This window comes from Scylla paramamosain, chromosome 5 (assembly GCF_035594125.1).
Source record: "Scylla paramamosain isolate STU-SP2022 chromosome 5, ASM3559412v1, whole genome shotgun sequence".
Lineage (NCBI taxonomy): Eukaryota > Metazoa > Arthropoda > Malacostraca > Decapoda > Portunidae > Scylla > Scylla paramamosain.
The window spans coordinates 28,040,056-28,055,055 of record NC_087155.1 but is presented as its reverse complement, the minus strand read 5'-3'; the positions used below and the strand labels follow the sequence as shown (position 1 = coordinate 28,055,055).

General features: G+C 46.1%; 3 protein-coding genes across 17 annotated transcripts in view; 1 reads left to right on the top strand and 2 right to left on the bottom strand.

Annotated features, from left to right (window-relative positions):
* Positions 1-5,370, top strand: part of LOC135100771 (ankyrin-3-like) — a 17,779-nt gene extending 12,409 nt beyond the window's left edge. For all 5 annotated transcript variants that reach the window (XM_064004074.1, XM_064004073.1, XM_064004078.1 and 2 more), the window contains 3 exons: positions 310-420; positions 1,656-1,766; positions 3,333-5,370. In XM_064004074.1, coding sequence (XP_063860144.1) covers positions 310-420; positions 1,656-1,766; positions 3,333-3,499 — 389 coding nt within the window. In that variant the 3' untranslated portion in view covers positions 3,500-5,370. The remainder of the gene's footprint in view (positions 1-309; positions 421-1,655; positions 1,767-3,332) is intronic.
* The window catches only part of LOC135100769 (uncharacterized), a 95,857-nt gene that overhangs the window by 1,934 nt on the left and 78,923 nt on the right, over positions 1-15,000 (bottom strand). For 8 of the 10 annotated variants that reach the window (XM_064004062.1, XM_064004061.1, XM_064004051.1 and 5 more), the window contains one exon: positions 7,654-7,799. The exons of 1 other annotated variant lie outside the window; for it this stretch is intronic. The gene's annotated coding sequence lies outside the window, so the exon portion shown is untranslated. The remainder of the gene's footprint in view (positions 1-7,653; positions 7,800-15,000) is intronic. One more of the 10 variants, XM_064004052.1, reaches the window with a different exon arrangement.
* Positions 13,288-15,000, bottom strand: part of LOC135100776 (uncharacterized) — a 2,177-nt gene continuing 464 nt past the window's right edge. For both annotated transcript variants that reach the window (XM_064004090.1, XM_064004092.1), the window contains exons 2-3: positions 13,995-14,867; positions 13,288-13,784 (exon numbers count right to left, since the gene is read on the bottom strand). In XM_064004090.1, the coding sequence (XP_063860160.1) occupies positions 13,452-13,784; positions 13,995-14,543 (882 nt within the window). In that variant the 5' untranslated portion in view covers positions 14,544-14,867 and the 3' untranslated portion in view covers positions 13,288-13,451. The remainder of the gene's footprint in view (positions 13,785-13,994; positions 14,868-15,000) is intronic.

Below are 15,000 nucleotides of genomic sequence, written 5' to 3'. Positions count from 1 at the left end.
GATCTGAATATTTAAGAAGAAAAATCGTTGTCATGTTGTCTTTGGTTATATTTGAATTTGTAATGTGTGTCGTAACGATACCCACATATTCTATAGTTTCATATTTTTTTTTCAATTTTTATCTTTTCTCTAAATTCTTTTTCTCTAAATTCACTGGTCTATCAATAACTCATCATTCTATGTATCTATTTATCCAACTGACTTTTTGTTTTATTAATTTATTGATCCATTTATCTATCTTCTTATTTATTTTATTTTATTTATTTATTTATTCATTTTTTATGTGTGTGTGTGTGTGTGTGTGTTCAGGCTGCCGGGACGGTGATGACGTGTATGGCGAGGGCGAGGAGTGGTCGTCGGGCTGCCATCAGTGGGTGTGTCGCTCCGGCAAGCCTCAAGTCAACGGCACCTTGCCCATATGTGAGTGCCGCACGAGCCACCCCCATCCTTTAGTCTGCTGTCCTCCACCACCCACTATCTCTTCCCTCTACTCCTCCACCCACTGTCTTTCTCCTCCTCCACCACCCACTGCCTCACTCCACCATTGTATCTCTTCACCTCCATCCATTATCTCACTTCCTCCTCCTCCACCACCCAATGTATCCTTCCTGCTCTCGCTGTCTCCCTCTACCACCATCCACTTTCTCCCTTTTCCTCCAGCCACTGTCTCGCCCCCTCATCCACGCACTGTTTTTCTCTTACTCCACAAACTGTCTCTTCCCATCGCCATCCACTGCCTCCTTCCGTCTCTATCCACTGTCTTATTCCTTCTCCACCTTAATCACCATCCACTTTCATTTTCTCTGTCTTCGTCCACTTCCGCTCACTCTCTTCATCTCCTCCTTTTCCACCCAGCCTTCCTCTTCCACCACCCACTATCCTTTTCCTCTTCCACCACAATCTGTCTCTCCATCTCCATTCACTATCTTCCTCTATATCCACCCACTGTCTCCCAGCACTATTTGTTGTATCTTCACCACCATCACCACCATGTGTCCCCCTCCGCCTCTGTTCAATTGTCTCCCGTCACCGTCACCACCACCACCACCACCACCACCACCACCACCACTACCACCACCACCACTACCACCACCACCATCTAGGGTCTCCTTCCTTGACTCAGCCTCTTAACAGACCAACAAGTTTCCTAGTATCTGTTCTCATGTACATATGATACGCAGCCTCTCCACCACAACCACCACCATCACCACCATTTCCTACTTCCTTTCACTCTGATATCATACACAGTAGTTACTCAGTAGACGGATGCTCTTAAATAACACTGTAATATACAACATTGGCAATACAACAAAAAAGCAAACAAACTATAGCTAAGTGAAAAAGTCTAATTCATTTAATCTTGTTACTCCCACGCATTGTTTCTCATTTTCTTGTCTCCAGTCTTGGTTATCCTTAATTTGGACTTATCTCTCGAGACATGAGGATAAGCAGGCGTCTGTGTTCCGCCGCCACGCCTTCACACGTTCACACACATTCCTGAGAAACAAGTGAATAAGATGATTTGGGGAATAAGGTCGTGCATGACGCCTTAACCACTCAGACTCTCTCTCTCTCTCTCTCTCTCTCTCTCTCTCTCTCTCTCTCTCTCTCTCTCTCTCTCTCTCTCTCTCTCTCTCTCTCTCTCTCTCCTGCAGGCTGCGAGGTGATGGGGGAGATGTACCGTAATGGCGCTCGCTGGCCCATGGGATGCTTCTACGCGTGGTGCAACGACGGCTTCATTGAGACCTATGCCATGATGCGCGTCTGTAAGTGTGTGTGTGTGTGTGTGTGTGTGTGTGTGTGTGTGTGTGTGTGTGTGTGTGTGTGTGTGTGTGTGTGTGTGTGTGTGTGTGTGTGTGTTGGAGTTCTAGTATGTTGTTTTTATCATGCCGTGATAAAACTGAGTAAATGCGCTTGAGGACGCCAAAGAAAGGCCCGCAAACAGAAGAAAGACGAGAAGCATCGTTATATACATGCATAAATAAATGACCAGTAGTAATAGTAATAATGATGATAATAAGTCATGATAATAATTAAAAAAAAATAACTTATATGTACATACTATTATTTTTTTTTCTTGTCATATCTGTTCTTCACACAATAATCACTCTTACACACTTACGTTCTTCATATGCATGCAAGAAATTTACCCCCTTTCCCTCCTTTCCCTCCTGCGTTACTATGACTACTACTTCCTCGTTTTCTTCTCTTCCCTTTCCTTCCTCCTCCTCTATTACCATAACTACTGTTACTACTTCCTCTTCCTCCCCTTATGTCTTTTCTCCTTTTCCTCTTCTTCTTTTGTCTCGCATCCTCCTTTTTCTTTTTTTCCTTTTATCTTTGTGTCTTTTTTTTCTTCCTCTCTTCTGTCTTCTTTTTTCTTCTCATCTCCTTACGTCTCATTCTGTTTTCTTCTTCTGTTTCTTTTGTGCTTGATGTTCCTTCTTCTCCTCTCATCCTTCTGTCTCCCATTCTCCTTTACATCTTCTTCTCCTTTCGTCTCTTATCTTCCTTTTCTTCCTCCTCTCTTGCTATCTCCCTTCCGTTTTAACTTCCTCTCATTTCGTCTTTTTATCTTCCTTTTCCTCCTCCTCTCCTTCTGTCTCCCGTCCTCTTATTCTCTCCCTTCATTTTTCATCTTTCCTGCTTCTTCGTCTTCTGTCCTGTCTCCCATCTTTTCTCTCTCTTCGCTTTTCGTCTCTTACTTCTCCTCATCCTTCAATTGCCTCCCTTCGCCTTCCATCTTTTTCTTCCTCTTTCTCCTCTCCTGTCTCCCATCCTTCTTTAATTCACCTTCTCCTTCCGTTACTTATTCTATTTTTTCTCCTCATCATCATCCTATTCTTTCTTATCACCTTTCGTTTCTTCACCTCTTATTTATTCTTATTCTCCTATTCTCTTTCGTCATTTATCCTATTTCTTTTTCTTCACCTCCTTATCCTTTTATTCTCTCTAATCGACTTTTATTATTTCTCCTACATTTCCTCCACCTCCTCCTCCTATTCTCTCTTCTCGCCTTCCGTCTCTTATCCTACTTTTCCTCCACCTCCTCCTCCTATTCTCTCTCTCTCGCATCCATCGCCTTTCTTCTCTTCTCCTCCTGCCCATCCTTGCCCTCTTTCTCCTATTCTCTCTTTTCGCCTTTCGTCTCTCATCCTATTTTTCCTTCACCTCCTTATCTCTATTCTCTTCCATCACCTTTCGTCTCTTTTCCTACTTTTCCTTCATCTTCTTATCCTTCTTTCTCTCTCTCTCTCGCATCCATCGCCTTTCATAATTTCTATCTATCCGCACCCTCCCCCGCCTCACACACGCCCTGCCCTCGTTCTCAGGCAAGATGCTCTTCATGATGGTGGTGCTGGCGGTGGGCGGCGTCGTCACCTCTGTAGTGCTTACCATTGCCCTCCTGCGCGTCCGGAAGATTCCCCCTCGACCTCACACCAAGGAGCGCCTCGTCGAAGCCAACTCCACCACAGCACCCACGCCCCAGCCGTCCTAACGCCCCGCTAACCCAACCCACTGACTCCGAGATGCGATAGATGGTGGTGGTGGTGGTGAGAGTGCCCTATTTCTCTCTCTCTCTCTCTCTCTCTCTCTCTCTCTCTCTCTCTCTCTCTCTCTCTCTCTCTCTCTCTCTCTCTCTCTCTCTCTCTCTCTCTCCCGACGGGTTTGTGTGAAGGAGAAAAGCAAGGTGTGGTGGTAATGGTGATGTTGTACAGGAGAAGGTGTAGGTGGAGGTGTAGGTGGAGGTGGAGGTGGAAGTGGTGGATGGAGGAGGAGGAGGAGGAGGAGGAGGAGGAGGAGGAGGAGGAGGAGGAGGAGGAGGAGGAGGAGGAGGAGGAGGAGCAAGAAGAAGAAGAAGAAGAAGAATGATATAAAAAACGAAGATGAACAACAACATCAATAACAACAACGACACCATCAACAACGACATAACTGACACAATAATGATGATCCATGAACTCAGTCATTAGCAAGAATGAGACGGAACTAAAAGAAAAACACACTCACTCGTATACTCAAGACAGGGTGCTTAGAACAATGAAAACTAAACAAGGAAGAAAACGCGAGGCACACCACCAATGACTAAGGACTCCCTCGTGATGAAGTCAGTTAGGCGTTTTCTTAGTTTTTTTTTTTTTTTTTTTGCTATGGCTCGTTCACGTGTTGCATAAGACAGTCGCAGTTGCCTAATAAGGGTCCCTCGCCTCGCCGCCTTAGGTAAACACAAAGGGGAGGAACACCTGTGCCCCGAGTGACGCGCAAGGACTGAGTGGTGCTATTACCTCACTGACGGACGAGGAAACATGCGCCAAAATATTAAAGTGAGGATAATTCAGGAGCTGACTTGGTTTGGATTTGTTTTTACGTGATTTGGAGATACAGAATACTGTGCCAGAGAGTAAAATGTGGAAAACTACCATGCTGGCTTTGCCTATTTGTTTTTTTACGTGATTTAGGGACTGGCCAAAGGTGACAGAAAAAGTGACCATGGCCAGTTCAGTTTCTCGGGTCCCCTGATAATTCTCTCCTAAAGGAAGTAAGTCACGGGAAAGTGGACAACAGTGTGTTGCCGAGTGTTCCAGTTCATACAGTGTTGTGGAGTGTTGTGATGTGAGGGACACTGGCTCGTGGTGCGTTGTGAAGGGCGAGATGGCTGTGAGCTTCGCCGACAGGTTTTTAACGTCATTCTTGGTTTTGTATATTTTATATTCACCCTCTGCATTCTTGGTAGGTCTTGGTTTTGTTATGAGCTCTTATCTAACATCAACACACACATTCAGGTTTACGCTCATGTTTGTTCCATCACGTGCAACTTCAAGTGTACATGCCCACGCAACCACACTCCTGTAGGTTGTACGTCAGAGGTGGAGCAGATGAGTTATGCATAACTCTCTCTCTCTCTCTCTCTCTCTCTCTCTCTCTCTCTCTCTCTCTCTCTCTCTCTCTCTCTCTCTCTCTCTCTTGCCACGGCCATGGTGCTTAGATCAGTCTCCTTGGCCTTGAGTTCTAAGTGAACACAGACTCGAAAAAATCTACATTAACCGCCACTTTCAGGTCACCAGTTTGCTTTCCTCGAGTTTCTCTTAAGATCAATAAATCCACTCACTCAAGCTCATGCGGAAAAAGAGCTTGTAGTTACATTCTAAAAATTCACTGGCGGTGACAAAGAGCTTGATGAGTCTACAGCCGTGTACTGGATAAACCCACGGTGTGTTCATTCCCCGGGGCTGCACCACACTCAAGTGATCCTTTCCCTCCCTTGGTTGCTCTCAATAACAACGAGTTTATTTTTCTATATTAACACCATCCTGCTGAACCTTTCTGCTGATACTGTAATTGAGACAAAAAATAAAAAGAAAACACTGACATCTTTATATACAAACACCACCTTGCAACAGCTTTTTTTCGGCTGGCAGTGTATGACCCTGACTGTCAACCGTCCCGTCCCTCCTTGCCTTACTTCAGCCTCCCCTAATGACCAGCAAGAGACAAGTGACGTATGTGGCAGAGTATAAAACACGAGAGAGGAACCTGGCGTTGTGATGATGCCCCGCGGATACCAAAGTTGTGCTGCGCCCCCGCCTTATCCAGATTAGTTAGTCTTAGTGAGGACATTAGCATTTTTGGGATCTTTGGTGAGGCTAAAGGGATGATGGGAAAAGTAGAGGCCCCTAGGAAGTACAGTACGTGGTGAAGGTCGCTCGTGGCTCTACAGGAAGACCACATTCAATCACTGTTAGTGGCAGGCAGCAGCGAGCGTCCGGAGGTGGTGGTGGTGGTGTGATGGTGGTGGTGGTGATGGTATGGAAGGGGCGTAGCCATGGAGGAGCGCGGCGTATATGTGTAGGTGTTGGTGGTGCTGGTGTTTTTTTTTGTTTTTTTTTGGTTGTTTTTTTTTTCTTTTTTTTTTTCCTTCTCCAGTTGGTACCGTTGGTTGGTTATTTGTTGTTGTTGTTGTTGTTGTTGTTGTTGTTGTTGTCGTTGTTGTTGTTGCTGCTGCTGCTACTGCTGTTGTTGTTGTTGTTTTTGTTGCTGTTGTTGTTTGTTGTTGTTGTTGTTGTTGTTGTTGTTGTTGTTGGTAATGTGATGAGAATAAGGGTAGGGATGATGGTGGCGAGGGTGAGGGTGACGATGCCAGAGGGAGGGTGCTGGCGGGGTGAGGTACTGGTGCAGATAGCAGGCGCCTAAACGGTGCCCTTAAAAAGCGGCAATAAAGACCGGCAGTGTCACTTGATGAGGCGAGATTGGGCGAGCGAGTGAGAGCGAGTGAACGAACGTATCAAGGAGGGAGGGAGCGTGAGTGAAGCAGCGAGGGAGAGAGAATATCTTTTCTTATGGGAATTTCCTTCTTTTACAAACTCCTAACAACCTTTAACCAAGAGGGATTGACGCTCCTTAACGTTATAATGCAGTTGGCGTACTATTGGTGCCCTCCTCCTTTTGCCAGATCCTTCTGTGCCCTCCTGGCAGCCCCGAGCCCAAGGTCAACAACAGATGCTGAGGTGAAGCGAATCAGGAACACGCCTCTAAGTATGTGTGTGTATATTAATGTATGGATAACGAGTACGTGAGAAACAGACCTGAATATCAACAACACAACGACCTTATTGTAACTCAGCCCTCCCAATCCCCACTCCCCTCCACAGCCCGTCAGTGTGTGTGTGTGTGTGTGTGTGTGTGTGTGTGTGATTGTTAAACTATGACGAAATCAAACATCAGTGCAGACAGGCATTCAAGGAAGCCATTCTTAGAGGAGGAGGAGGAGGAGGAGTCTTAAACGAAACCCCTACAATGGCTACCCGCAGCCCGACGGGGCGCACCACGTGTCTCTCTTTATACTTGTTCATCAGCTTTGTTGCGAAGGGTCGGTGATGGTGGTTCTGGTGGTGGAAATGGGGACGGTGGTACTGACGCTCTCCACACCACCACCACTGCTACCACTACCGCTATTGCAAACACCGCCACCAATACTCGTTAAATGAGGTGGACAGCCTGCATTAAAGGTTCACTTTAACTGAGCGTGTATTAAGAACGTCTTGCTGCTGAATTCCAATACACTGCAATCATGGTTCATATTTTCAAACGCTGTATTCTCTCTGGACTATTTTCAAAGGCCACAGATATAATTAATCGGATTGTTATTGACACTTTTTTTCATTAATGAAACAGGTTTCTTGGTAATTTATCACTAGAATCATGAAAACACCCTTGAAAATCCATATGATTCTTATTGGCATCTTTTTTTTCATTAATGATCCAGAATTCTTATCACTAGAAACATGAAAACATTATTGATAACTTTTTTTTCACTTCGACTAGAACCTCTTGAAAGTAATTGAGGTTCACGCTGAAATGTTTGAAAAAAAACCGCTCCGTAAGCCACGTGAATGTAAATACAAGGCTGTCCTCTTTGTTCTTCACCTTAAGATCGTATTATGAAACGCTTATGCGTCTTATCGTTACTGCATAACAACGTATATGGAATTGATTAAGGGTTCTCCAAGCTGCTTTTTTTTTCTGATTCCAATAATAATTTAATAAGGATTCTACTTTATCAATGGGAAAAAGATTTATGAGAACTCAGCCAACTATCTCTGCGCCCTCTGAAAACAGTCATTACGGAAACCGAAAGCGTTTCAGAGTACGAACCTTTTGTAGCTAAGATGGCGTCGTGTTGCTGGGCCACCGGATGCTGCTGATGCCCCCTTGACCTCTGTCTCTGCGTCATAGTAGTAGCCAGCCTTATTAGGGATGACGGGAATCCATAGCAGTCAGGGGGTTGATAATGTTAGTTTCTGGTAATATAAACATAATCCATCGAGTGATAGGGATATATGAATACTAGTTTGCCATCATCATCTGAAAAAGGAGGGTTTTGTGAAGGGTCAGTTTGTTACAGGAGGTCATCTGGTAATTTACTCTCCCCCCTCCAGCTCAAGAATCGTTCGACGCAGGCCACCACGTCCACAGACTCACAATGTTTCATAAAACCATAAATAAAATCATGGATATCCCCAAACACGAATACATTCTTGCTTAGCACACACCACACACACATGCGTGCACCCACAGTAGTTACATATGCATCCCATACACTTAATAAGAATGAACAAGCTCAACCAGAAACGACAGGCATACATTTATAACTCAAAGACAAAGGAAGAACTAGCAGCAGCAGACACGATGACCCTTACGAGGCTGTTTGTAATTACTTGTACAAACACTCATTCCTTCCAGGCACCATGACGCGATAGCATCTGCTTTCTGACTACCTAAGGAGTTTGACATCTTTAGTTTTTTTTTTTTCTTCTCCTTTTCCACCAATTTTTGTATTTCTGTTGCCCTTGGATAGATTCTTCCTTACATAAAAAAAGGAACAAACTACTCCTGCAGACATATTGAAGTGATAAACAGTAAACGGACACATCTACAAGTAGACATTAATCCTCCACTATTGGAAACAAATTTTCTCATACCTAATCACCTATAAATTTCATGACACATTTTTTGTAGCAACCTGTTAAATGGTTCTGTAGACTAGAAAAATCAAATTAACCTCTCTCTCTCTCTCTCTCTCTCTCTCTCTCTCTCTCTCTCTCTCTCTGTGTGTGTGTGTGTGTGTGTGTGTGTGTGTGTGCTGGCACCCTTACCGTTCCTTCCATTAACCAATCTTGACTCGTTATAACAACTCTACTGGAAGTTGTTTGGACTTCCAAGAGAACTCACATGACTAGCGATGGTTAATACGAATTCTACATGCAACAATGAAGAGAGTAAAGAAAAGAAAAAAATCCCATCAGTAAATGTGATAAGAATAGGAAAACTAAGACAAAGAAGCACAGGTTCGTTCAGTGATTCATGTGAAGCAAAGCATTCCGTACTTGTATGCAGTGCTCGGGACAGTGTTTCACCAGGTGACGCGCGTAGTACAGAGAGGTCGAGTAGAGTAACATCCTGCACTTATTACCACTGTGCTTTGTGCCTTCCCTCAATCATTAGTCCAACCTGCTTAGTCTCTTTATACTTCTGCGCTGCACCTCCACTACATTCAAAAGACTCTACCCGAAGTTAAACGGATTTTAAATGTGTTTTTGTGGTTCTGGTGAGAGATGAACAATTCTTTTATATTTTTAACAGGAGAAACTCTTGAGAAACCAGCTAATCATCTGTGGCCTTTGATAACAGTCGTGGTGAGACAGCAGAGTGTTTCAGAATAAGGGCCAAAACCTGCCTGACAACTGGTAGATTCTACGTAGGCCAGAATGTTCAGACTGAGGGAATGAGCTACAGTGGAGGTGAGTGATTTTCGTTACTCGGTTACTGACCACGCCTATACGAGTAGGGAGGTGAAGGGAGGGACGGGGCAGCGGAGTGTTGGTGCAGAGGTTAGTCTGACTACACCCGACAGGACCTAAGTGGCGGTGACTGTTGAAGGGTGAATGGTGTGTGTGTGTGTGTGTGTGTGTGATCACGGACGCAATATTCTCTCTCTCTCTCTCTCTCTCTCTCTCTCTCTCTCTCTCTCTAGGGGCTAGCGTCCTTTCCCACGCCATGACCACTGTTATCACTGCTATTGGCATACGCTTCTCTCTCTCTCTCTCTCTCTCTCTCTCTCTCTCTCTCTCTCTCTCTCTCTCTCTCTCTCTCTCTCTCTCTCAAATTCGTCTTAAGATACATCGTAACTCTTAAAAACTACTCGAGTCTGCCAAACACTATGCAACAACAGCAGCAGCAGCAGCAGCAGCAGCAGCAGCAGCAGCAGCAGCAGCAGCAGCAGCAGCAACACAGCACAGCACAGCAGCAACAACAACAACAACAACAACAACAACAACAACAACAACAACAACAACAACAACAACAACAACAACAACAACAACAACAACAACAACAACAACAACAACAACAACATACCATCGCAATACTATCGTTACTAAATTGCTCTTCGAGATGTGACGCTACCCATTTATAGTCTTTCAACAAACTCACTCACACACACACACACACACACACACACACACACACACACACACACACACACACACACACACACACACTGGTAGTAGTAGTAGTAGTAGTAGTAGTAGTAATCTATCTGGCTTTTCGGGCGAGGGGTGGCAGCCGAGACAAGGCCTATACACGCAGTCATAATCATGCCCACTGGCATTTCCTCACATCTCAGACTCTAGGCCTATTAAGGGGGTGGGAGACGTTGGAGAAGCAGATGGCAACAGAAAAAGAAAATGAAGATGATGATGATGATGATGATGATGATGATAATGTGATGATGATGATGATGATAATGCGACGAGGGTGATGATGATGATAATACTGTAATAAAAAATGAAGAAAAACGAGAATGATGGCAACGAAGATTACAATAAATGTTGCAACAATTCTCACAACATCAACAACAACAGCAACACCAACCAAGACACGACCAATCCCCACAAATGATTCATGCGCGACACAAGAGGCTGACTGATTGGCTGTGCATGCATCTACCTGACTAGTTACAGTGTATTTCGAACCTTACACCATTGCCATGCGCCGCCACAAGTACACTGCGCATTCTACTGTTCCTTTGTTGGTGTCCCTCTCCTTGTGTACGTTTGAGTGTACGCCTGCATGTACTATGTTTACGTGCCTGTCTTTATCTGTATTGTAGTGTGTGTGTGTGTGTGTGTGTGTGTGTGTGTGTGTGTGTGTGTGTGTGTGTGTGTGTGTGTGTGTGTGTGTGTGTGTGTGTGTGTGTGACAAATCTCAGAAGTAACAATGGTGATGATATGCCTTTCCAGGATGCTTCTGAATAAAGTGGAGGAGGAGGAGGAGGAGGAGGAGGAGGAGGAGGAGGAAGTCTTTATTCTCGCTACATACAAATTCTTCTTTGTTCTATTCAGCGCACTTTCCCCTTGACGTCACACACACACACACACACACACACACACAAGGACAGGTTGTATTACTAGGTTCTGGAGAACGAGAAGGCTTTATTCAAAATACAGCAAGGATGTTTCTTGTGGAATGTTAGAAGTCATATGAATATCAAATTCATAAAGAATTTGCCACTAGAGCAGAATGAATGTGAATGATTGTAGTAGTAGTAGCAGTACCAGTAGTAGTAGTAGTAGTAGTAGTAGTAGTTGTAGTAGTAGTAGTAGTAGTAGTAGTTGTTGTTGTTGTTGTTGTTGTTGTTGTTGTTGTTGTTGTTGTTGCTGTGTGAAGGAGGAGGAGGAGGAGGAGGAGGAGGAGGAGGAGGAGGAGGAGGAGGAGGAGGAGGAGGAGGAGGGGGAGGAGGAGGAGGAGGAGGAGGAGGAGTAATGGCAACAGTAATAGTATAGAAGTAGTAGTAGTAGTAGTAGTAGTAGTAGTAGTAGTAGTAGTAGTAATAACAGCATGAGTAATAGTAGCAGTAGTAGTAGTAGTAGTAGTAATAACAGCATGAGTAATAGTAGCAGTAGTAGTAGTAGTAGTAGTAGTAGTAGTAGTAGGAGGAGGAGGAGGAGGAGGAGGAGGAGGAGGAGGAGGAGGAGGAGGAGGAGGAGGAGGAGGAGGAGGAGGAGGAGGAGGAGGAGGAGAAAGTGTGGTTGTTGATGTTTTAGGCGGTGATACTGGCGATGGTGGTGATGGTGGTGATGGTGGTGGAGGTGGTGGTGCGGTACAAACAGCTGACAGGGCCGCCACAAAACAACTAGTGTCAAGCTGAAAAAAGAATGAATGTGAATTTGATGAATATGTCCGTCTTGCTTTACGTGGTCTTCTGCATGGCCACTCCCCTGTCCTGTGGCCTCATCTATCTACCCTCGTCCTCTTTCCGCCTCACCCACCACAGGGCAGCTTACTCACTCTCTCCTCCCCATTCATCTCCATCTGCCAAGTCAGTCCCCATGTCACTCATTCACTCATTCTCATTTTTCTTCGTCCACTGTACCATAATTTTTTCCTCGCAGTTTCCACTCCCTAGTCCTCACTCGTCAGTGGAGATTAACTTATTAGTGAGATGAACGGGAAGAAAGAGTGAAGATGCTTCGTTAACGACGTGTACGGGATGAAATAGTGAAGGTACTGGTAAATTCTTGCATGAGTGAGTTGGACGTGATGGAAGACTGAAGGCACTGGTCAACTCTTACGTTAGTTTGAGGGACAACAAATGGCTGAGAATAAAGGCGGCATTTTACTCGATTATTGACCATGACAACGTCCTTCCTTACTCTTCCTCCCAGTACGTGCCCACTCACAACAATAACCTAGCAACGCGGAACCATTACAAGGCTATACACAGGGGCAGAATAATGAGCAAACTGGCGATTCAACAACCCTGATGTCTCTCACCCATCAGAGCACGTGTGTCCGGCCTCCCAACCTCCTTATCGTTACTGATGAAGGGAAGGGGCTGGAGATGCTGTCTGGCTGGGGAGTGAGGGGCAGAGGAACTCAGCTGCTTTAAGTGACTGTTAGAATACCAGCGAGTGAGTGGGATGGAATATTGATGTGAGTGGGGGGAGATGATGATGGTGAGAGAGGTGGTTTGTAGAGGTGAGTTGAGTGGGTTGTTATGGTGAGTGGGGTGGTTTGTACAATTAATGTGTGGGGTGGGTTGTAGAGGTGAGTGCATGAGTTCGGCGGGTTTCAGATGAGCTGAGTGGGGGAGCTTTACGGTGTGAGCGGGATGGGTAGAAGTGAGTGGGGTGGATTGTAGAGCAGTTGTAGAAAAGCTGTGGTGTGTGTTGTCAGGAAGTGGGGTTGGATATCGATGAAGTGGGGTTGCCTTCCGAGGAGTGGATGTACGGAGGGTCCAAGCGAGTCACGACGAGTTAGTATCCTTGAACACACCTTCCCACCTACCCCCCCCCACCCCACACACACACACCAAGACGTAGTACTATATTCAAATCCGAAACAACTGATGTGATGTCGCGATGGGGACGATACAGTACAGGTTTCTGGTGGCGAGTGGCGGGAACTTAGACATTCTAGGGTTTTGAATATTTACCATGACGTAGATTTGATTTTTCACGAGAGAAATGGATATACAGTATTCGTATTTTCACAGCCATTCTGAGATGAGTGAGATTGGTGGGAGTTAAAGATACAGGAGATGACGTGGCAATAAGGCAGGGAGGTTCAGGGAAAGCGAAAAAGAGAGCAGTGTGGTGTGAGATGTGCGACGTTAAGTGTGAGGTGCGTGGTTACGAATCTCGGCAAAGAATTATCGACCTGCGCCTCAAGTGGACGTCCAGAGTTACTCCAACATCACACATGCATGGGAATAACACATCTGCATTATACTCAAAATATATTACAAAATAAGTTATTTTAAACATATATACAAATGTGGCTTTAATACAACGCAAACATGCCACATAAACTTTCTAGAGGCCTGAGATTTCTGGACCGAATGAGTAAGGCAGCGGGGCGGGGATGGACTGAGCTGACCAGAAGTGCCTGGATCACGAGGATTCTCCGCGCCGCTGGTCCGTCTCGTGGCCGTAGGTGTGGAAGGAAAGCTTCATGGCATCCTGATAAGACGGCAAGACGTCGTTTTCGCTTTCATCGACCATGGACACCGTGGCGGGTATAGCGTGGCGCCCCGCGTTGTGACAGCGACCAGGCTTGTTGCGCGGACCGCTGTGGAGTTCTTTGGGCGTGAGATGGAACTTGAGGTCATAGGGAGGCGGCTTCACTACAGCCACATCGTAGGACGGGGGTTTCTCCGCAGACCGATCTATTGTGGCTTCCGGAGTTTCCTGCTGTAGGTCTGCTTCCGCGTCATCTTCACCTTCCTGGCCAGGCAAGGGAAGGAGAAAAAAATTAATTTGGTGAACATCTCAAAAGAGCTCTATTTTCATTACGGTACTGTGCTGTCAGTGATAGAACAATGTGATGCTGACATGTATTCCCACAGAACACTGCATGGCCATCACGACACCACAAGATGATAAAAGTCAGACTTCATGCATGTGGTAAAAAGTCCTCTCCGCTGCGGTACTCACCGAGGCGTCGCTCTCCACTTGCGTTTGGGAGGAGTACGGGACGCAGCCGAGAACCCCACGCGTCTTGACCAGCCGGAGGAAGGCGTGCGCCCCGATCATGAAGAGGAAGGCCGAGAACCCGGAAGCCATGCCCCACCAGCAGTACGAGTAGTAGATGATGACAAAACCTGCGACCCATGGGAAAAACTCGCTGGATGTCACGAGGAAGTGTCGCAGTGACGACGTGCACGCAGGATTCCTTAGTTTTCTGCAACACGCCCGCTGAGACGCCCGCACCAAGAAGTAGCGGTTATTTTCTTCTTCCTCCTGGCTCTGAGGAACTACTTGATCGACGTGCGTGGGAGTCACGAGAGCCGCACACTCACTCTCTTGGGCCGCCCTGTCCGGAACTCTGCTGTTGCTGGAGATAGTAGCTAAGGACGTCATGCTGCCAGACGTGCAGGAACAAAGGGATCCACACTCGCTGGAGGTGTCACTATGGTCGTCATGGCCAGACGGGTCCGGGTTATGCACCACGCAATTCTTCGGTGGCACGCACGACGACGACATGGCGGCGTGCAGCTGAGGCCTGTCACTCACTGTAAATGTCTGTGCTGCCTGCACTCAGCTCTTCCACACCACTTCAGCACGCAGAACCAGCACAACTCTAGCCCAGCATCATCTGACAATACCTGGTGTGGTTACCTGCGTCGAATGAGAGGCGTGGGGCCTTTCATACCTCATTTTACGTAATTCGGCGCGTCATTACCTGCTTCACAGAGGCTGCCACGCGTGCCGCACCTCACCACCACTCACAACGACGCCTTAGTCACTCTCAAGCCCTCCAAAACTGTAGTGAGCACAGGTTCTCTTTCTTCCTCTTTTCAATTAAACCTGTTAGGGAGAAAAGACGGGTCGTTCCTTGAAATTCTTTTGCGAACTACGATGGCGGGGTTCATCGGTCACTCGGAATTCACAAGCCAGACGGCGGCGGGCCAAGCACAGTAATACACCAACACTGAATTCC